The 22,649-nt window shown below is 42.7% G+C and overlaps 1 protein-coding gene across 2 annotated transcripts in view; it reads right to left on the bottom strand.

The window, feature by feature from the left end:
• Positions 1-22,649, bottom strand: part of LOC121460285 (transient receptor potential cation channel subfamily C member 4 associated protein) — a 73,293-nt gene that overhangs the window by 30,608 nt on the left and 20,036 nt on the right. For both annotated transcript variants that reach the window (XM_041670594.1, XM_041670593.1), the window contains exons 2-7: positions 21,647-21,775; positions 19,475-19,591; positions 17,774-17,831; positions 15,431-15,486; positions 11,556-11,684; positions 5,594-5,801 (exon numbers count right to left, since the gene is read on the bottom strand). In XM_041670594.1, the coding sequence (XP_041526528.1) occupies positions 5,594-5,801; positions 11,556-11,684; positions 15,431-15,486; positions 17,774-17,831; positions 19,475-19,591; positions 21,647-21,775 (697 nt within the window). The remainder of the gene's footprint in view (positions 1-5,593; positions 5,802-11,555; positions 11,685-15,430; positions 15,487-17,773; positions 17,832-19,474; positions 19,592-21,646; positions 21,776-22,649) is intronic.

Genomic DNA, 22,649 nt, shown 5'->3' with positions numbered 1-22,649 from the left:
GGGATACATAACAAAGGAAAGCCCACTTACTTTCAGTTTCTAAGGTTTCTGTAAGAAATGCTTTCCTAGCCGGAAGAAAAAGGATGAGTGTTCTCTTTAAGGTGAAGAAGAATTGGAGCAATTACTCAACCCTATTTCCCCTGGACCGCATTTCACCCAGTAATGGGTAAGACAGATTCTGATGAGTACACAAGACCATGATCAACTCTGGCAGCAAGGAGACTGGGTTCAACCTGGCTCTACCTTTCCATCTTAAAATGAGACAATAAGAGCATATTTGCTTACATAGCTAGCATCAGATTTCCCTGGGATGACAAGAGATACCAAGAGCAGCAGTTGCCATAAGAACAGCTGAATCGAACTGAACCAAAGGAAGGGAACTTGAACGCACCTTTTCTGAATCTGTGGGTTTTTCTAAGTCATGTAACATAGAATAAAAAATTAACAAGTAGGTATTTCATGATATCAAGATATCACTGTTAATTTTTGGTGTGTAAATGTATTAGGTAATGTTTTTAACAAGTCACTATCTAGTGGTTGGGGATGGAGCCCAGTTGGTTAAGCACTTGCCTAGCATGAAAGGAGCCCTGGGTTTGATATTCCCAGCACTGCGTAAACTGGACATGGTGGCATATGCCTGTGACCCCAGCACTAAGGATGTGATGGCTGGAGGATCAGCTATCCAAGATACATGGAAAGTTCAATGCCAACACGGGCTACATGAGACCTTGACCAAGAACACACACACACGCACACACACACACACGCATTATATGCCAGGTGCAGTGGCACACTGCCTGTACTATTTATTTATTATTTGTTTGTTTTGAGACAAGGTTACTCTGTGTAGCTCTGGCTGTCCTAGAACTCACTCTGTAGACCAGGGTGGCCTCGAACTCACAGAGATCTACCTGTCTCTGCCTCCCAAGTGATGGCATCAAAGGTGTGCACCACTACTAGCAAAGCTTGTATTTTTGCTACTCAGGAGGACAAGGTGGAAAAGATCAAATGGGCACAGGAGTGTGAAACCAGTCTTGGCAACACAGCAAGACTATCTCAAAATAAAAAGTCATCTTGTAGAACACTGAATGAAACATATGGGATTTGTCTCAAAAGAACTCAAAAGTATTAGGGATGTAACTCGGTTATCAGCATATGTTAAGCATGCATGAGGCTCTGAATTCAATCCCAACCTTTTCCTTAAAAAAAAAAACTAAAAAATAAACAAACAAAGAACAAATAAAAACAAACAAAATCTGTGAGGTAGGGAGTTAATGAACAGAGACAAAACAGTATAGGCCATTGGCTGAAAATAACTGGAGCTGGGTGGTGAGTAAACACAGATTATAGGTGTGTTCTCTACATTCCCAAGTGTGATGTTATCCATAACTGAAAATTTAAAAGTAAAATTCAAAAGAATACAGAAAGAAAATGGCTTCTTTTTTAGATGGTATTTGTATATGTGTGTGTGTGTATGTGTGTGTGTGTGTGTATCCCATGCATGCCTGGAGCTCACAGATGATAAAAGAGGGCACTGGATATCCTTAAAATGCAGTTTCAGGTGACTGTGAGCTGCCATGTGGGTCCTGGGCACTAAACCCAGGTCCTCTATAAAAGAAGCTAGTGCTCTTAACCACTGAGCCATCTCTCCAGTCCCTTAAGGAAACTTCTTTAAAAATAAATTACTTTATGATTATTATTATATTGATAGTAATAAAGAAGCTTTTTAACAACATCACAAATTAAGTGCCCATTATAGTTTGATAAATAATTTTAGTTCCTTTTTATACTCCATGAAACAATGTTTGATTTCATTTAAAAATTAGAATTCCTTTTTTTTGTGAGCCTAGCCTTTAACGGCTGAGCCAAATGGATAAGGAAAGTGTGGTACATTTGTACACTGGAGTATTACTCAGCTGTTAAAAACAAGACATCATGAAATTTGCAGTCAGATTGATTGAACTAGAAAAGATCATCCTGAGTGAGGTAGCCCAGATCTAGAAAAACAAACATGGTATGGACTCACTCATAAGTGGATATTAGTCACTAAGTAAAGGATAATCATGCTACCATCCACAGACCCAGAGAAACTAACAAGAAGGACTCAACACAACTGGAACTGGGGGAAGAAAAAAAAAAAGTCAATGAAATGATTCCTAATGATATTCTGCTGACTCACAGACTGGTGCCCAGCTCAGTGGTCATCAGAGAGCCTGCACCCAGCAACTGACGGAAATGGCTGCAGAGACCCACAGCCAAACATCAGATAGAGCTCAGGAATTCTGAGAAAGAGGGGGAGGAGGATTGCAGGAGGCAGAGGGGTCAGGGACAGCACAAGAAAACCACAGAATCTACTAACCTGGGCTCACAGACACTTAAGAGTCAACCAGGGAGCCTGCATGGACTGACCTAGACCTGATGTGGGAGTGTCATATATCAATCTGTTGATTTCATTGGTTAAAAAAATAAAGAAATTGCTTGGCTGGCCCTCATAGGTTAAAACATAGGTGGGAGGAGTAAACAGAACAGAATGCTGGGAGGAAGAGGAAGTGAGCTCAGACTCGACAGCTCTCCTCCGGGAGCAGATGCCTCCGAGAAAGCCGCCATGCCCCGCTCCCGGGCAGACGCACGCGATGAAGCTCCGACCCAGGATGGACGTAGGCTAGAATCTTCCCGGTAAGACCGGTGCTCACAGATTATTAGAGATGGGTTGATTGGGATATCAGAATTAGCCAGTAAGGGCTAGAGCTAAAGGGCTAAGCAGTGTTTAAATGAATACAATTTGTGTGTTGTTATTTCGGGGCATAAGCTAGCCAGGCTGCCGGGGTGCTGGGGACGCAGCCCTGCCGCTCATATTACTACATAGACCCTCTGAACATATGTGACAGTTGTGTAGCTCGGTTGTCTTGGGGACTCCTAACAGTGGGAATAGGGGCTGTCTCTGATTCCGCTGCCTGCTGTTGGGACCCTTTCCTCCTACTAGGTGTCTCATCCAGTCTCAATAGGAGAGGAGGTGCCTAGTCTCACTGCAACTTGATGTGTCATGGCTGGCTGATATCCATGGGAAGCCTGCCCTTTTCTGAAGAGAAATGGAGGAGGAGTAGATGGGGAGGGAGGAGAAACTGCAATTGGGATTAGAAACAAGAAACACATACAAAAACTGAAAAGAATGAAAAACCAATTAAAAGCCGATTGAGTTCTGGAGGTGAAGCTTAGTGGCAGAGTGCTTGCCTACCATGAAGCCCTGGGTTCAGTCTTCAATACCACCACACAACACAAACACACGCACGCATGCACCACCAAGAGTGAGGTTCCTCAAAATTTTAGACAGAAACTTGCATACAGCTGGCCCAGCAATTCCATCCCTAGGCATGTACCCTAAGAATTGACAGTGGATGCTCAAATACACGTGTGCTCACAGCAGCACCACTGACTACCGGCACTGACAACAGTCTAAAGAGAAAAACAACCGAGACGTCCCTGACAGGTGGATATGTTGTGGTATATACATATCATGAATATTACCCAGTCATATAAAGGAATGAAATAATGACATGCCACAATGTCAGTGACCTCAGAAAACATGCCAGGTGAAAAGAAACCATGTACGAAAGGTCACACAGTAAATGATCCTATTGGGATTTATATCCAAGATACAGCCACAGGAACAGAAAGCAGGTTAGAGGCTGGCAGGAGTCTACAGGAAGGGAACAGGGAAGAATTGCTAATTGTGCACAGCCTTTCATCCTGGAGAGGTGAAAATGTCATCAAAGGCGAAGCTGTGCAACTCATAAATATATTAAATGTCAGTCAATTGTTCACTCAAAAGTGGTTAATTTTGTCATATGAGCATGATGGCTGGTTTTAATGTCAACTTCACAGAGTAGAATCACCCGAGGGACTCTCTGAGCAATTGTCCTGATGGTCTTAAGTGCTATGGGAAGAGCAACCCCACGTGTGAGTGACACTTCTAGCAGCTGTCTGGATTTAAGAGCATGGCGGAAGGAAGAGCACTGCTTCCCCTCAACAGCTAGTTAATTTATCCTGCTGCTGCCGCCCACAATTCCGTCACAGATATCAGAACCAGACAGAGGGCCAGGGGCACTCCAAGAACCCACCAGGTTTTTGGCACCAGACTGGGACTGAGATGCACGAGTCTTTCAAACTCAGCGTCTCCAGTGTGAGGCTGACACTGTGGGACTACTCTGATTGCTGAGGCATTGGGTTCAAGGCCAGAGCAATCGGCTCTCAGTCTCTAGCTATGAGACAGCTGCTGTTGCTATTTCAACGTTAAGTTAATTTGAAATACATATATTTTTATGCATTGTTTCTCTAGGGAATCCTGACTAAAACATGATCTTTATCTTAATGTAGAATAATTGCAGTGAGGACAAAAAACAAAACACCTCTCCTGCACTTTTTATTTTTCATTTTTTTTAACGTATCAGCTTGGCTAAAATGTTAAGCAATCCAAAAATGGCCTGCATTGGAGAAGGTGCAGGGACAGCAAGTGACAAGACAAGCAATTATCTTGCAAAGTTAATTCACCAAAATATAAAATTCAAATACCTAGCCCACTGTACCCTATTATTTAAGGGAGTTATCTGTAGAAACAAAGACCTGAAATAAATCAAATTTGTATCAACAGGATATCAGATTAATAAATTACGGCATGCATATATATGGAATACTATCTACCTGTAAGTGGAACTGTCCGATTTTATATGTACAGGAATGGAATAACTTGCGGAGTAAAGTTAATTCAAAACAGATGGGCAGAATAGAATGGTGACTCTTATTTTTCAGTTCCACAAACTAAAGAGTTTATTTCTTTCCCTTTTCGTCCTCTGGTGCTTGTTATCTCTGGAATATAGTGCTCTAAATCAAACAGCCTAAGAAACATACAGTAAGAAGTGGTTGCAGCCAATCACTTCCTAGCAGGTAAGCACTTGACAGTTCTTTGGATCCTTCAATTTCTTTATGCATACTGCAGTAAACAAACAACCATGCATCTTAATCCCCATCTTACATTAAAGTACCCACCCACCCTTTTTATCCTCTTACTCCCCACCTACCTCAACTGCTAGGGTCTGAACCCAGCGCTGTGCTAAGCAGGCACCGTCTGCACTGCTGCACCTTTTCATAATGAATGTATTTTGTAGCGTTCCCTATTCCAGTCTATATATGTATCGTCACTCTTTTAAAGCTATGCCATTCTTCATGATACAAACAGTCTGTGATGTAAGTGGCCTCTCACCGATGACCATGTGGGCTGTCCTGCTCTTCTGTTACCCAGCTGCCACAAAAACATGGTATATACTATGTCTATAACAGGGGTTAAAACATTTGTAATTCTAATTAGATAGTGGTTTTTTCTGAACTTCTAGATCCATTAAGAAACCTGATTAAAGCTACTGAACTTTGTCCTGAAATATAAAACAAACAAACAAAAAACCAAAAAACGCACATATAAAATGTACATCCTCCAAATGGGCCCCAGAAACCCTAACACACTGATTACATATAGGTATTAAGAGCCAGGTGATTTAAGAAGAGTCTCAAATACAATCTAGAATTGCTGAGAATACTTTACCTTGGTTGATTTCAGCTGCAGAAGGCCCCAAGCTCAAGCTCTTCTTCTGCTGAGCATTTTTGGCAAGAAGTGTGTGTTTGTCGTCATTCCCTGTGTCCATCTCTGAAATGGTGACAGCCAGAATCCGGCAGAAGTTAGCAAGCTGCTGCTGATCGAAATTGGATACTAAGGAACTCAGATTAGGAACTTCATCTAGCCGAATCATTTCCTATAGAAGACACAAATAAACAACCCCCATGCTCAATTCCTCACGAAGCTGTATGCATCCTCCTTGCATTCCTCCTCAGGGCTCAACAGTGAGACCACTTGGGTTCAAATCCCAGCTCTGCAGACCTCAGCTGTGCAACCTCAGTTAACTTCTGCAATCTCTCCTCTTGCCATTATTTTGAACTTGTGTTTACATTCCCAGGTAGTTATTAACAAGAATGGGACTCACCTATCTCAGCTAGTGCGGAGGTTACATTTACCCTGCAAGCACAACTGTTTCCACAGGCAGCACATTCTGTTCCCTCTAAAAAACCTACCACTCAAGTTTTATAAATCACAAATCACTATTCTCCCTATAGAATTTTTTTGTTTTTGAGATAGGTTCTATGTAGCCCAGGCTAGCCTTAAACTGTGCGGCTGAGGATGAATTTGAGTTTCTTATTCTTCTGTTTCCACCTCGAGTGCTGGAATTACAGGTGTGCACCCCTGTGCACAGCTGATTGTGGTGCTGGGATCAAACCCAGGGCTTTGTACATGCTAGACAAGCATCCGATAGTTGAGTTTTAGTCCCTATTCCTAGATTAGTTTTTTGTTCTTGTTTTTTATTTTGTTTTTCTTTTTTTGGGACAGGGCTGCTCTGTGTAGCCCTGTGTAGCCCTGGCTAGCTCTGTAGACCAGGCTGGCCTTGAATACACAGAAATCCACCTGCCTCTGCCTCCCAAGTGCTGGGATTAAAGGCATGTGCCACCACTGGTGCCTGGATTAATTTTTTAAAAAGAAATAAAACTTTTCAAACATAGCTAAAGGCATCTGCACAGTCCTACAGTTACAATCCCCTTTCACTTTCCAGAGGTAACCATTATTTTGAACTTGTGTTTACTGTTCCCAGGTAGTTTTCAGTCCTCATAAATACTTCCAATAATCTCCACAACACTGCTGGGCACGTGACGTGACTATACCAGACCTTGCTTGTGATTCCACACTGAAATCTATACAGAACTTCCACCAAGCGGCTCTAATTCATTTCTTTCCCACTGCTTTACAACATGGTGTTTTGCTCCCTTAACTCCTTACTACCACTGACTGCTGCAGTGAGCATCAGTACAGTGGTCCTTGTGGACATGTGCACAGTATAGAACTTACCTTCTTCACTTTATCAGACACACTTCCAACATTTTAAAATTAATGTTCACTTCAACTTTTAACAGATGTGTAAAGGAATTTCCCTTCTTTTTGTAGCTGTATGATTTCAGTCTCACACAGGTTCATACACGGAGAACTAGGATCTCAGGGAAGAGCAACTGGAAGGTGGTGAAACCTTGAAGAGATCTTTAGGGAACTAGGAGCATCCTGCTAAAGGTGGTTCATCTGGGACTCCTTGGTAACTCGTGGAAGTATAAAAAGTCTGAGTTTCATCCCACCCAGTCTGTCTCTGTGGCTCTCTCAAACTCCACGTTGCTATCTGCCCTGAGGGCAGTCACTCGGGCTGTGCTGTGTGAGTCTGTCTACACACGGCACCTGTCCTCTCACCCACCCATCTACTTCTACTTCTCTAACACCGCACGGAAACTTTTAATTATTTCTTTTGCATCTACTTCCCAAGCAATCCAACACTAGACCTTGACTTTTCTTTAGAGTCCTAATGCATGGCACTGGGTGGCAAGGAGCTCAGGAACTGCACTAAAAAGCAAATGATCCCTGGACGTGGTGATGAAGGACAGCGGCTTGTTAAGAAGGAAGCACTTGGGAACAGGGGCCTGTCCCCTCCCCAGTCAGTACACGCCCATGCTGGCTACTACTGTTACCATGAGACACTCTCTCCGCTCCTCCGATCCCCAGTCCATCTAACTCAGTGGCTGACTCTCAGCTTCTCCATCCTTCCAGCCCTGGCCAGCTCAGGTGTGAGTCCAAACTAGGACCCACCACCCCACACCCACTTTTTATTGTTGTTGGTTATAAGATGGGGTATCCCAGTATCACTTAGGCTAGTTTAAAACTCATGCTATAGCCTAGGCTGGACTTAGACTTCTAGTAATCCCCCTGCCTCAGCCTCCCTAGAATAAAGGTTACATTACACTCAGCTTCACTAATTTTTTAAATTTAACACTTGACACATGTTATAAAACATACTGGGCTTTTTCACTGTTTGAGCTTCCCTGTCATATCTCTGCCTCCGTGAGGTCACCACTGCTATGAATTACTTTGTAATTAAAAAGTTTTGTTTGAATTTTATGAAAATGATAGGTGGCCTCCAGTGCGCTGTGGCTAGCTTTATCTCTAGTCACTCCGTCTTCAGCTGTGCTCTGACCCACAGCACCAGTCTGTCTAATGCTTTATTGTATTTCAGTGTGTGACGAGACATGGGTCACAGGCTTGCTTTTAGTCCTCTACTCTGAAACAGGCGCACCCTAAGTTTTGTTGCTTGATGCCCACAGAAAAGTTTTTCTAGGGCAGTAGCTACTAAAGAATTCTGATTGACCAGTAAGACATGTGCTTTCCATTGCAACAAAATAAAAATGCGGGGGGGGGGGGGGGGAAGAACATCTTCAAACAATATTCTTCCATGACACACTTGGATCTGTTTCATCTAGCTGACAGACCTTCAGGGTTTATTCTAGTGTTCTCATTTCTTTTTTTGCATGTATGTGTACACATATTCACATGTGTGTACATGCTGGATGGTATACATGCTGGCCAGAGCTGATGTTACTAGATCTTTATCTGTCTTGTTTAGTGAAATATGGGGCTTGCCTATTTGCCTTGTTTAGCTACCCAGCTTTGTCCAGGATCCCTTGTCTGAATTTTCTAGGAAGTAGGATTACACATGGGCCACCGACCACTTGGTTTTTATGTGGGTGTTGGGGATTCAAACTCCAGTCCTCACATTTTTACTCTGTTTTATCCACCAAGCCATTCCCTCCCTAGCACCTAGCATTTTTGTTTCCTTTAAAATAGTTTTCTAATTGTATTTTATTTAATTGTGTGTGTATGTAGGAGAGTGTGCATGTGTGAATGAGTGTGTGTACATGTGTATTTGTATATGTGTGTATGTGGTATATATGTATATATGTATGGGTAAGTATGCATGTATGCAGAGATATATCTATATGGTGTGCTGTAGTCAGATTTTTCTTTGGGCTGCCAGCAAACAGATAATGACATGGACACTTACTAATTTTGAACGCTTGACCTTAGTTTAGGCTTGTTTTTAACTAGCTCTTATAACTTAAATCAACTCATTTCTATTAATCTGTATTCTGTCATGTATGGCTGATCTTCCTCTGTGTCTCCTCACTCTCCTCACCATGACTAGATTCTTCTTCCTACTTCCTCTCTGTGCCTGGAAGTCCCACTTATACCTCCTGCCTAGCTATTGGCCGTTCAACTTTTTATTACACCAATCACAGTAATACACCTTCACACAGTGTACAAATATCCCACAACAGTGGACATGTGTGTGTATTTCTTGTGTGTATATGTACATATGTACACACACACACACTGGTGGGCGTGTGCCAGAGCACAAAAGGTGGGTAGAGGACAAGCCGCAGACATTGGTTCTCTTCTTCCACCATGTGTTTCGCAGGACTGAACTCAGGCTGCCAGGCATGATGTCAGGTGCCTACACTGTGAGGCCATCTCTCTGGCTGCATGTTTTCATTTTTAAGACTCATTTACCCACAAGTATGCTTAGGCACAAGTCACAAACAGCCCACCCACAGTAAAACACTGAGGCCTAGCCTTTGGGGCAGTGCTTCTGAGTGCTGTGCACACAGCACGTACAAATACACATTCAAGAACAAAATAAATAGGTAAGTTCATTCTGCTGAGAGTTTCCACCATATATTCATCAGATTCTGCTCTCTCACCTCACACAGTATAAGAGCTGCATTTCCCACTTATCAATGAAGCCAAACATTTACTTGTGGCTCATCTGTTTCTCCTTTGTGAAATGTCTGTTTATAACTTTGCTCATTAGTTAACTAAGCCATTGTCTTTTTTGTGCTGATTTGTAGGAATTTTTGATGAATTATGAATATTAATCCTTTGGGTTTTTTGTTTGTTTATTTTTCAAGACAGGTTTCTCTGTCCTGGAACTCATTTAGTAGACCAGGCTGGCCTTGAACTCAGAGAACCGCCCACCTCTGCCTCCCGAGTGCTGGGATTAAAGGTGTGCACCACCACCACCCAGCTAATCCTTTGTTGTATGAATGCAGGTACCTTTTCCCAGCCAGTGGCTCAAGTTTCCACATTAGTTTTGTACATTACACCAAGGCACCTACAAAGTGTAGTAGAACCGATCACCAATTTGATAACACAGACAGGCACAAGAAGGCATGAAGCACTAGGTGGACCAAGTTGGGAAGGAGCAATCACTGTCTCCTACTCGGAGACTGCCAGGGGGCATGGAGTTCCTGCACTGACAGCCATTCTCACACACTGTGCTGAGCACACGAATCTTGGGACATAACAAAAGCATTTTATCAAAGAGCACAAAGGGACTGTCTGGGGCCTGTACACACTAAGAATGTGTTCCCACAGACAATGGGTCACTTGTGATGTTTTGCCTGGGCAATAACAGGCAAGCCCTGCAGAAAACAGAGGTGAAAACTGGGTGACAGTGTGTGTGGGTACCCTCTTTTCAGTAACAGCAACCTTATGGACTCTACAGCAATGAGAAGAAATCTGCCAGGCAGCGGCAGTGAAGAGCGGAGAGGACACAGGAAGGAAACTCCAGATCCTAACAAGTTAGCCAAAATTCCAGCAGAATGTACACAGCTGTAGTTTTGGAAGTCTATGCGTTTCCGATGAGACTTTAATGCTTTCAACTTTTAGTCGCTGTTTATTGAGACAAAGTCTCACTCTTGCCCAGATAACCTCAAACATGGGATAAGAGTTCAGCAATGGAACGCTTGCCTAGAATGTGTAAGACCCTAAGCACAACTCCTAGTACCACTTTAATTAAAAAACAACAAAAACAACAAAACCCAGCTGGGCGGTGGTGGCACACACCTTTAATCCCAGCACTTAGGAAACAGAAGCAGGTGGATCTCTGTGAGTTTGAAACCACCCTAGTCTACAGAGTGAGTTCCAGGACAGCCAGGGCTACAGAGAGAAACCCTGTATCAAAACAACAACAACAAAAAATAAACAGCAAAAAAGGAAGGAAGGAAGGAAGGAAGGAAGGAAGGAAGGAAGGAAGCAGAATGGCAGGGCTTATACTGCCCACTGTTATCTCATGTTCAAGGCAGTTAACCACTTTTGAGGCTGATAGAAAAATATAAAGGTAGATGTAAAAGGCAAAGGCCAAATATTACCACTAGAGGGAACAAAACTAGTGAAAAGGGTTTCCCAGCATTCAACCACAGAAAGCCGCTCTGTGAGCAGTCCCAGTGCATATAACAACAACAACAACAACAACAACAAAAAAGCATACTAAAAAGAACTTGTACAACTACAGTTAGTGAGAAGCAATTTAATCTTAGCAAGGAGCACTAAAAATTCACCAAATCAATGTGAAGTGTTGTGTTTCATACTCTGTTTGACTTCACTTTATATACATATTTGTTTCACAACCATAAAGACCCATAGGCATTAAGAATACAACCTATTTTTATATCTGAACCTACCTAAGAACAAATACTTTAACACTGGAGTGGGAAAGAGCTTCTTTTAAAGGAGCCCTGACTAGTCATTAGCTGGGCTCTACAATCCAGTACCTGAGACTGTCCCAAAGCGGGAGAACACAGCTCACCTTTTTAACACCCAAAATATCTTCAATGAGTGTTGCTGTTTGTAAGAATGTCTTCTTACTTGTCATCAGTGTAAACAGGAAGATCACAAAATCATTCTTCTCTGCCAAACGCTTTGTCACTCCTTCCGTCTGTCACATGGAAAGGGAGGAAGGGCAGAATAGCTTGTGACCCACAACACAAAATATGAAGAACAAAGCACCATTGCAGATGCAGAAGCAATCCCATCCTGGAAAACTAGCATGAGCCAAGAAATATAGGAAGTCGTGTGTACAGTGGATAATAGGTGTAAAAAAGAACTCTTGGCCCTCAGACCACACGACAGGGAGAGCCCGTTTTGGAGCTAAGAATGAAAAAAAAAAAAGGATAAGGCAATGAACAGCTTCAGCTAGCTCATAAAGTCTAAGCCCCTAATGGCTCCACTTAGCCAACCAGCATCATGTGGACAAAAGCCCATGGACTGATGTGAGCAATGCCCCCTAGAGCATAACCAAGCTCCACAGTGAGGATGCGTGAGGTGGTGATGCTTCAGAACAGCGCTGCGCAAGGCTTCTGCAGGCCAGGCTCAATCTGAACGAACTCGTGGTCTAAAATATGACTTTTGAGGGTCAAAACTAAACTCTACTCCTATCTAGGCGACCCTGAGCCAATCACTTCTCACTCCGGATCTCCCTCTCTTTGCCCGTGCACGGTGAGCTCCAGAGTCTGGGAGGATGCCAGTGAGAGCACAGGAAACACTCAGCCACATCTGGGGGCCAAAGTGATCTTGGAGTAACAGGCTTAGTTTCCTTTGCTATACGTTAACTCACTCTTCTGACTGACACACTCAAGGGTCCTTCAAACAGGCGCACAGTATCTGTCAGGGACAATCTCCCAGAGGCTTACCCAGGTCAGGTCAGGCTGAGTGACAGCTGGCTGTTAACACTGAAGCATACAGGGGTTCCTAATTCTACCTCTTTGTTCTTCCTTTGAAGGATCCACTACCCACAAGGTCCTATCTGTCACAGCCACTCAGAGCACAGAAACAATACGAGCTCTGCTAGTAGAGAATGTATAACTTGAGTACGCTTGGCCTGCATTATGGAAAAACCATTAAGAAAATAATGTAGCTATTCTTTTTGCCTTTTGTAGAATAAAAAAGTTTGCCATGAAATGTGGTTTCTAGCCAGGCGTGGTAGCGCACGGCTTTAATCCCAGCAGTGGGAGGCAGAAGCAGGTGGATCTCTGCGAATTAGAGGCTGGTCTACAAGAGCCAGTTCCAGGACATGCTCCAAAGCTGCAGAGAAACCCTGTCTCGAAAAACCAAAAAAGAAAAAAAGAAAAAAAAAAAGGAAATGTGACTTCTACACAAAGCAGCATACAGAAATCTGAAATTATTTGTAGCAAATTTCTGGTAGTTGTTTAATTTGCTTAATGGATCACATGTGATTAACACTCTGTATCTTATCTACGGTTGACATTTTCTTTAGTCAAGAATATGCTTGGGGCCAGCAAAATATCTTGATGGGTAAAGGTACCTGGCACCAAACTCAATCTGAATTTGATCCTTGAACCCATCAGTGGAAGAGTGGAAGAAGAGAATTACTCCCAATGAACTCTTCTCTGAACCCGTCAGTGGAAGAGTGGAAGAAGAGAATTACTCCCAATGAACTCTTCTCTAACTTCTATACACACACACACTCACATAACTCATGTGTGTGTGTATGTATGTATGTGTATATATATATATATTATATTTATATAAGTATATATAAAATTACATATATGCTTTGTTATTCATAAATTATTGTCAAGGATGGGAGCAGGAAAGCAAGCCTACCAACTCATCCAGATGATCCCTTCTCTGTGGAATTGCCCCGAATCACTCTAAATGCATGCACTCCTCTTCCTCTGAAGCCTCAAAGCATGTGGTCTACACCTGCCCACATCCTTCACCAAACGTGACCTCCACCCACTGACTGATGGAATAGAGGTATTCTATCTTCATACCTCTGCTATCTAGAGCGGACCTAGCTCATGGGCAATATTTAAAGGCTAGAATAAAGAACAAGGGGCAATAAAGGAATAGAAGGACTAGCTGGCAAGTAACTCAAGAGAGTTTGGAATTGAAACTGGTGCGTTGGTACTCCAAGCTAAGAGAACTTCATAATCAGTGAAATAAATGTGTCAATTGAATTTAATCTTCAAAATAAAGAGACTGATAAAAATATACTAAGTCTCTCACTGGCCTAGAACTCAGTAAGTAAGCTAGGCTGGCCAGTGAGGCCTGGGTACCTACCTGCCTCTGCCCTCTCAGCACTGCGATTACAGGCATCCACTACCACATCCTCCTCTGTTCCATGGCATCAAATTGGGGTCCTTATGCTCATGTGGGAAGCAGTTTACCAGATGAGCCATCTCTGTAGCCTAAAGTTTTTAAAACTGAACTGTCTTACTAGAATGTCTCTGATCAATATTAGGTCACAATTTTAAAACATTCTTGTAGAAAACTTGACAATTACGGTGTCACTCTCTTCCATTCTGTCTTTTGTTGTTGTTTTTTTTTGTAAAAATATTATTAACTTTAGCTGCAAAAACAGTTGAATGTTCTTAACAATCATCCTTTTGTATTACAGACCTGCCTGTGCTGTTCTGTGCTAGCAGCTGTAACAAAATGGATACTGAGCACCTGAAAAGCAGACACACTCTAGGTGTGAACCATACTGGATCCCGAAAGCTTGGCACAAAAAAAGTAAAATATCTTAAAAACTGATTGGAATGATAATATTTTTACTAGATGTGTTAAATAAAATAGAGTATCAACATAATTATTTTTCTTATTAAAATGGCTCTAAGGAAATATACAATAACCGACAGCACTTCACCATCACAGATACTGGTGTGCACCGTTGGTCCAACAGCTCACTACCTGTGCTGGCCTTAGACTAAGAAGCTGGAATTCCCTACAGTACACACACAACTATGACCTGCACTTTCTGTCAGCCCAGTTTCTGTGTATTATGTGCCCACCCTTCTTTTACCTTTTCTTTCTTATCTACTTCTCAGTCTGTGGTCTTATCAGTATTCCCCAAAACCTTCTTTAGAATAAGACAAAAAACAGAGTTAAATGTTCCTTTTGCTACCACGACAGAGGTCTCATTTCTGCTGTGCACTGTGACACTTAGTGTGCTCTGCTGTGCACTGTGACACTTAGTGTGCTCTGCTGTGCACTGTGACACTTAGTGTGCTCTGCTGTGCACTGTGACAAGTAAGTTTACCCTAGGTTCCTAAAGTTAGCACTTTGCTTTTAAAAACCAACATTTACATACGGCTTACAAAGTGCATTCACACCTATGATCTCACACTTTGTAGATCAGGCTCAGGGCACAAAAATCAACTTCCAACAGTAAGTGCTCAGCTTTCTTTCTCCATGACTTCCTTTATTCCCCACTCTTCCAGACACTGTGGCCGATCCCACAGACTGCCATAGTCAATAAATATATGGCAGGACCTCTGACTCTTGTTTTCCAGTAGGAAAATGAAGGGACAGGAAGAATAGACTTAAACTTATTTTAAATGATATGGACACTGCCAACATTTGTCAGCCTTTAACAAGTAGTGGTCAGTTTCTGCTTGGACACCTGAGGTGAGGGGTGCTGGCTGGCTATGGAGTTCGGGGCCTGTCAAGGTAGCTTTAGCTCTAATTAAGTGCTACAAAATCCGGTCTCTCCATTATTTCTACCTGCTGGTACGGACTCTTAGGCACACAGAAAATAAGGGCAATTCCCTTAAATAACTGAAGGCAGCTCTCTTGTCTGCCACCCCACTCAAGCATTCCCGCCTCACCAGTAAAGATGGAGGAGGAGATACGTGGGCACGATACAGAGGAAATACTCACACAGACACAGGTGTTGTACAGGATGCTCAAGCAGTCCTTCGACATCTCATCACTTACTGAAAGGGAAGGAGGAGCATTATTCTTCTCTGTAACAGTAGCACTCTTCTGGAACATAAGAAATGTTCTAGCTGGGTGTGTGCTGGGGGCCTGCAGTCCCAGCACTGGGGAGGCAAAGCACTGCGCAGTCCCTCGTGTTCACGAGCGCCTCACACCACAGGGCACCAGAAAAAGACTCAAGGTCAATTTTCAAAATCAAAACCACCACACAGTGGTGGGGACACCTTTAATCCCAGCACTGGGGAGGCAGAGGCAGGCAGATCTCTGTGAGTTCAAGGCCAGTATAGTCTACAGAGCAAATTCCAAGAGAGGCTCCAAAGCTACACAGAGAAACCCTGTCTCGAAAAACAACAAAAGAAACAAAACAAAACAAAAAAAAACAAAACAAAACAAAAAAACAAAAAACAAAATCAGAACAACTGGAATTCAGAGTGTAGAATTCCTGACCAAATTCTTCTCATTGAAAAGTCTGCCAGCAGAAAACATGGGCATCACTTCTACCTCAGACTTGCCAACTGGGTTTAGGTTTCCTTGTTACAGTTATCTGTATTAGGAAAGTGGACTCTAATGTCTGATATACTGTCGGTTCCAATAAATAAAGAACTCAACTATATTAATGAGCAGAACAAGACAGTAGCACAAAAAGGAACTTAATTTTATGAGCCCTAAACCCAGAGTTGATAAGCTCAGTATGGTAGAGTGCTTAATCTGGTGTTGCCCTGATTTTTAAAACCAGTTTCCGTTCATTTCCTCATTGCCATAAACTCTAAAATCCAAATCTCTCTCAAGATCCCAAAGAGTGGCCCTGTCAGTCAGACTAGCCTAGCCACACAGATTGGTTGCTCATCTACTCTTGGCTATGTATGTATGTGGTGTCCCTCATTGCTACCTCTCAACAAATTTGCCTTGCAAGCTTAGTTAGTCAATGAATTTAAAGTAGAACGAATCAGAATTATTTCAGTAGTTCCCAACTTTCCATTTCCAAAAGGAGTAGATTCGTGCACTCATCAAGAGTTTGCTGAGGGGCTGGAGAGATGGCTCAGTGGTTAAGAGCATTGCCTGCTCTTCCAAAGGTCCTGAGTTCAATTCCCGGCAACCACATGGTGGCTCACAAGAGGTCTGGTGCCCTCTTCCGGCCTTCAGGCATACAGACAGAATATTGTATACATAATAAATAAATAAATATGTAAAAAAAAAAAGAGTTTGCTGACTACTCAGCTTAGATGGAGTTGCAAGCAAAAGCGGAAGGGAAGCCCCACTCCTCGTGGGACCCACAAATCTATGGGGAGCAGGAGAAACTAAGAGTGACCAACAGGTCATTAAATCAGGGGATCTCAACCTGTGGATCACAACCCCGGGGGGGGGGGGTAGTTGTCAAATGACCCTTTCACGGGGGTTGCATATCAGAGATAGTGCATATCAGATATTTACATTACTATTCAATTCATAACACCAGCAAAATTAGTTATGTAGTAGCAATGAAGTAATTTTACGGTTGGGTCACCACATGAGGAACTGTATTAAAGGGTTGCAGCATTAGGACGGTTGAGAACCATTGCACTAGAAGATTCTACTTACTTAGAGTACAAAACTGAGATGCTCAAAATGAGTATGAGACCAGGATATGGTGATACAAGCCTGCAACACTAGTACTTGGGACAGTGGAGGCAGAAGGGTCAGGAATTTCAGATCATCCTCAGGCAGCCTGCCTCACTCTTGCCCCACCAAAAAAAGAATATGAATTCTCTAATTACCACTGTATACACAAATAGGACTGCACACAGTACTACATCCCACTAATGTGGGGGTAAATTTAAAATGTGTATGTATATTAGAGACACACACATACACAACACACACACACACACACACAGATGTTAACTGAAGTGATCTCAGGCTTTTAAAGGCAGAGTGAACTGCACCTTTAAGGTAGAATTTTTGAAAACTAAATACTGAACCCTAAAAAAGAGCGCCTGTCACACATGCAAGTTGTGAGAATAATACAACAGCTAAACCTATCACCCAACTTAGAAAATTATGAATTACGCAAACACTGACTTTTACCATATATGACTCTGGCAATGACTGAACTTCTTTTTCTTTTTCATTTATCTATTTCCAACAAATATATAATTAATGCAGTGCGTTGCTTGTCCTGGGACAAAGTAAGTTCTAGAGCTGACTGGAAGTTAGGTTCTCATGTCGCAAAAAAAGACAACAACTCCCGACAACAGCCACCATGCTGGCACACTGGGATGAGGACAGGCGCCTAACAAGCATACTTACTTTTTAGTTTCTGTCCCCGGATAGAGATTGTAGGCCTCATAAGAATTTCTATGAGAAGCTGAAAACAAAAAAAATAAATAAATAAAAAATAAAAAATCTTCAAAATTAATTCAAAGCACAACTCACGAATCAATTTTTCCTATGAACATCTGTGGTCCAAGGAGCTGTCACGAACCCTCTTGTTCTAGGAGGCAGGAAGGAACCCTCAGGCCAGAAGAGGGCACTGGATCCTCTGGAACTGGAGGTCAGAAACTGTGATTTGCCATTTGAGTGCTGGGCACAGAATCTGAGTTCTCTGCCAGATCATAACACTTTTTACCTGAGTCATCTCTCCAGCCCCTAAGGAACATCTCTTATTTTTATAACAAGGGCTTTTATTTTTGAATAAAATTGCTTCCTATTTCAGTATTTTTGTTGTTTTGAGACACAATCTAGCTGATCAGCCAGGCTAACCTCCAACTCATGATCCTTCAGCCTCAGACTTCCAAGTGCAAGTGTTCACCTCCAGCCTACTTTCTACTTAAATAAATTAAATGTTTTAATATAATCTCTGTGCTAACAAAACAGCTAAGTCCACATATTTAAAGAAATTCACCGTAGATGGGTATTTTGTTTTATTTTGTTGCTTAAATCAAGTTAGGAACAATTTTGGAACAGAACCAAATGTTCTCCTAGCCCTTTCCAGCTACATGCCAATACTGGACAGCATGTCCGAGACACCTCAAGCCAAGTGGGAGAAAATGATCCATCAGCATTTTTAAAGTTTCTGTTTCTTCTCATTGTTTTAACACCAACAGGCAGCCTTTAAGACTAAAGAGCAGCTAAGGGATCTTAAGAAAGCCTCTGCTCATCTAAAACCAGCAACAAATCTTAAGAAACTAAACCCATTCTGGGAACTGCATGTGCTGAGTGACTCCGACATCCAGAAATGAGGGGAGGGGCTTTTGCACGAGACAGTAGCTGACAAAATAAAAGCCCCAGCATCTGTGCCAGACTCACTTCTAGAGACTCATGGGACTTGGCTTTCTGCACAACTGTATTAACAGCTAACTGTACTGGTGGAGGGAGGGCGTGGGGCTTAGGCAGACTACAAAAGGTGCTCTGAAGGCAGCTTTCTGCTCTGTGTGAGGGTGGTAGGCTATGCCTACCTACCACCCAGCTTCCAGCCTTCATATTGCACACTAAAAAAGCTTAGTAATTAATTGTGTGGAGGAAGGGTGGGCACACAGATGCCCTGGCATCTATGGAAGTCAGAGGACAACCGTGGTAATTAGTTCTCTTCTTACACTACGTAGATCATGGGTATCAGCCAATGCTTTTCAAAAGAGATTACAATCCCCTGAGCTGTTGAGATGTAAGATCTCAGATGCACCAAGTATTTTACCAAAATAAACTCAGTGAGAATACAAGTCTAGGTCAATGAGTAAGAAGCCTTGAATGCCATTGATCTCAAAGATAAAATCCAGACCAGAGAGAGGGCTCAGCAGGGTAAGACACAAGCCACCAAGTCTGATAACCGAGTTCAATCCATAGGACCATGGTGGAAGAACAGAAACACATGTGCATGTGCACACACACATGAAATAAATTTACTTTTAAAATTAAAAGATTTGAAATATTTCTGATAAAATCTGAAATTCTTGCCTCCCATTTTAAATTCTCAAATGATTAAAGTATTAATAGTATTAAACAGCTACTTACATCAACACCTCCAAACAAGTCAAAAATATATGTATTTGGATACGTAGCTTCTTGAGTAAGCTTCCTATCTTCAGTTACAAATGCCATAGCCTCCACGGAGAGAAGAGGGGAAATCTCCTGGTTTCAAAAAAAAAAAAAAAAAATACAGATTCTGTTTTAGAATTTAATACAGACCAGACATTAAAACATGCATTTTAGTGACAAACTAGTTTCCCCTGAGCACAAAGCTAGCCCTCAATAAACTATTAGGGAGCCTTGGAGTCCTTTTCCCATGGAATCTGGCTGGTGTAACTGGCTTCAATGAACAGAGAAGTGACACTGTACACTTAGCTATAAACCATACAAAGGCCAGGTAGAGTTGGCATTTGCTACCGTAGAACCTCTCTGTCATGCTGTGAAAAGCTCACAGCCCCCTGGGGGAAGGCCAGACTGTGCATCCTTTGCTGACTTCTAGCAACAACCTGCCAGGCACCAGTGAGACCATTTTGGGGCTTTCCGAACATCTTTAGGCCCTACAGTGATTACACAGGAATGAGAAGAGAAACAACTGGTTCTGCAGCCATATCCAAATCTCTGCTTGACTGTGATCTGAAGAAGTCCAAGGCATTCTGATGTCTTCCACGGCCACCCGAGGAGTCTCTAAATCACTGTGACCTTTAGCACTTTACTGTGCAACTGTTTACAACCCGGGCTTTCTTTCCTCGGCTAAACTCTTGTTTCTTGAAGGCAAGGTCGGACAGATTGCTCTTGCTTACTCCTCCAAGTCTCAAAGGTCGAACAGATTGCTCTTGCTTACTCCTCCAAGTCTCAAAGCACAGGAGGTATTCAGCTTGGTAGGACAGGGAGAGGTTCTCAATCTTTAGGAGGGGCCCAGCATCCTTTGTTCATAAAACACAGGTAACAGCCAGAAAGAATCTCACAGAATACTGCTTTACAGAGTGTTTTTCAAGTATGTATTTACAGAATGAATAAACTCAAGATCACACACATAGTCAGCTGGATATTAATTTCCCAAGTCTTCAATTTTACCTCAATTCTCTAACTTAGAGATTTGGCAGGAATTAAATGTAACAAGTTTTTTTTGTTTTGTTTTGAGAGACAGGGTCTCACAGTGCAGCCCTGACTGTCCCGGAACCATGTAGTAAAGGATGGCCTGTACTTACAGTGATCCACCTGTATTTGGCCTCCCAAATGCTAGGATTGTGTGTGCAGGCAACACACCCAAGTTTTGGAAAGCTTTGTTTGTTTGTTTTTTGTTTTTTGAGATAAAGTTTCTTTGTGTAGCTTTGGAGTCTGTCCTGGAACTCACTGTGTAGACCAGGATGGCCTCGAACTCACAGAGATCTGTCTGTTTTTGCTTCCTGAGTGCTGGGATTAAAAATGTGTGCCACCACTGCTGGGCAGTTGAAAAGCATTTTTTTTAAGACACATAGAGGAGCTATAATTACTCCTCTCAACCAGACTGTGAAAAGATGAAGAATAAGTAATATCTCTTCATAAAGGGAAAAACTAGGTTTACTTAATAAGCATATTTAGAATTTACCTGTGGATACAGTCATCAACACTGAAGAGCACTATAGTATTTAGTTTTAATATGGCACAGGCTTACATAGGTTATAACTATAGCTCCAGCTCCTTGTTTAAATTTGTGTTTGGACCCAGTCCCCAAGTCAGAAACTATGAGTGTGGTCCAGCACTGAGACAGTATTCAAGACAGAGAACAAGTATCTAGAACAATGTCATTATACTCTCGATCTAACTTTAATCTTACATTAGTGATAATTATCAACAGCCATAAAGCCCCTTCCAAGAGCCTTTGATAATAAGGGAATTCTGTTGCAAGAGAATGTCATCAAGGGGCAGGGATGGAGCAGTGACTAAGAGTACCATTCCAACCTACCATGAGCAAGGAAGGCCCTGGGCTCAGTCCCCAGCACCACAGGAGGTGGTGAGGGCACAGCACTGGCCTCTCAAACTAAGGAAGGGCTGCTTCAACAGCTTCCCAGGATGACACAACCTTGACTGGCTCTGAAGATGACTGTTTGCTTCTTTCAATGCTTCTGAACTTCTCCAGTATTCTACAGCTCACACAAAAACTGGCCATTTTTAAAAGGCCAACAGTTAGGCATCTGGAGACCTGAGCACAGCCTTTCTAGGGTCTCGATGAGTTACCTTGAGGATGTTTTGGCACTCGATGAAGTCACTGTGAAGGTGGCTGGTGGCATAGAGCTTAAGAAGCAACTGAGGAATTCCACTCCATTTGGACAATTTGTCCCTCTCGGTCAAAAACGTTTCAGTGAACTGTGAATATAAACAAATAAACAAACTAATTAATTAATTAATAAAAAAACAGGCCGGGCAGTGGTGGCGCACGCCTTTAATCCCAGCACCCGGGAGGCAGAGGCAGGCGGGTCTCTGTGAGTTCGAGGCCAGCCTGGTCTACGAGAGCTAGTGCCAGGACAGGCTCCAAAGCTACAGAGAAACCCTGTCTCGAAAAACTAAAAAAAAAAAAAAAAAAAAAAAAAAAAAAAAAAACCAAACATTTTACTGCAAGGAATAAGTTTTGACAAGAGAGAGAAGCTGACTCCCAAATAGCCAGAGAGACAATTTAAAGGTGGCTTTGAAGAAATCTTCAGGGGCTTGCAACAATTTACAAGCTGAACCCTACGCCCTCTGCCCCTAACACAGCACCCCTCTGAATCCACCCCTACTCTCTGCCCCTAACACAGCACCCTCTGAATCCACCCCTACTCTCTGCCCCTAACACAGCACCCTCTGAATCCACCCCTACTCTCTGCCCCTAACACAGCACCCTCTGAGTCCACCCCTACTCTCTGCCCCTAACACAGCACCCTCTGAATCCACCCCTACTCTCTGCCCCTAACACAGCACCCTCTGAATCCACCCCTACTCTCTGCCCCTAACACAGCACCCTCTGAATCCACCCCTACTCTCTGCCCCTAACACAGCACCCTCTGAATCCACCCCTACTCTCTGCCCCTAACACAGCACCCTCTGAGTCCACCCCAACTCGCCAGCTTCAAGCTTTCCCTAGAGCACACTCAAGACTCCAATCCAGCTGTGTTTTCTGTGCATGCTCTCCCTCTGCCCACAGGCTCTCTCCAGTCTTTCTGTCTGAAATGCTTGTTTTCCTTCAAATGCAAGACAATTAGGG

This window comes from Microtus oregoni, unplaced genomic scaffold (genome assembly GCF_018167655.1).
Source record: "Microtus oregoni isolate MIOR12 unplaced genomic scaffold, Mior012 000020F_ref0000438, whole genome shotgun sequence".
NCBI classification, from domain to species: Eukaryota; Metazoa; Chordata; class Mammalia; order Rodentia; family Cricetidae; genus Microtus; species Microtus oregoni.
The sequence above is the reverse complement of the archived record's forward strand: the minus strand, read 5'-3'. Positions and strand labels throughout refer to the sequence as shown.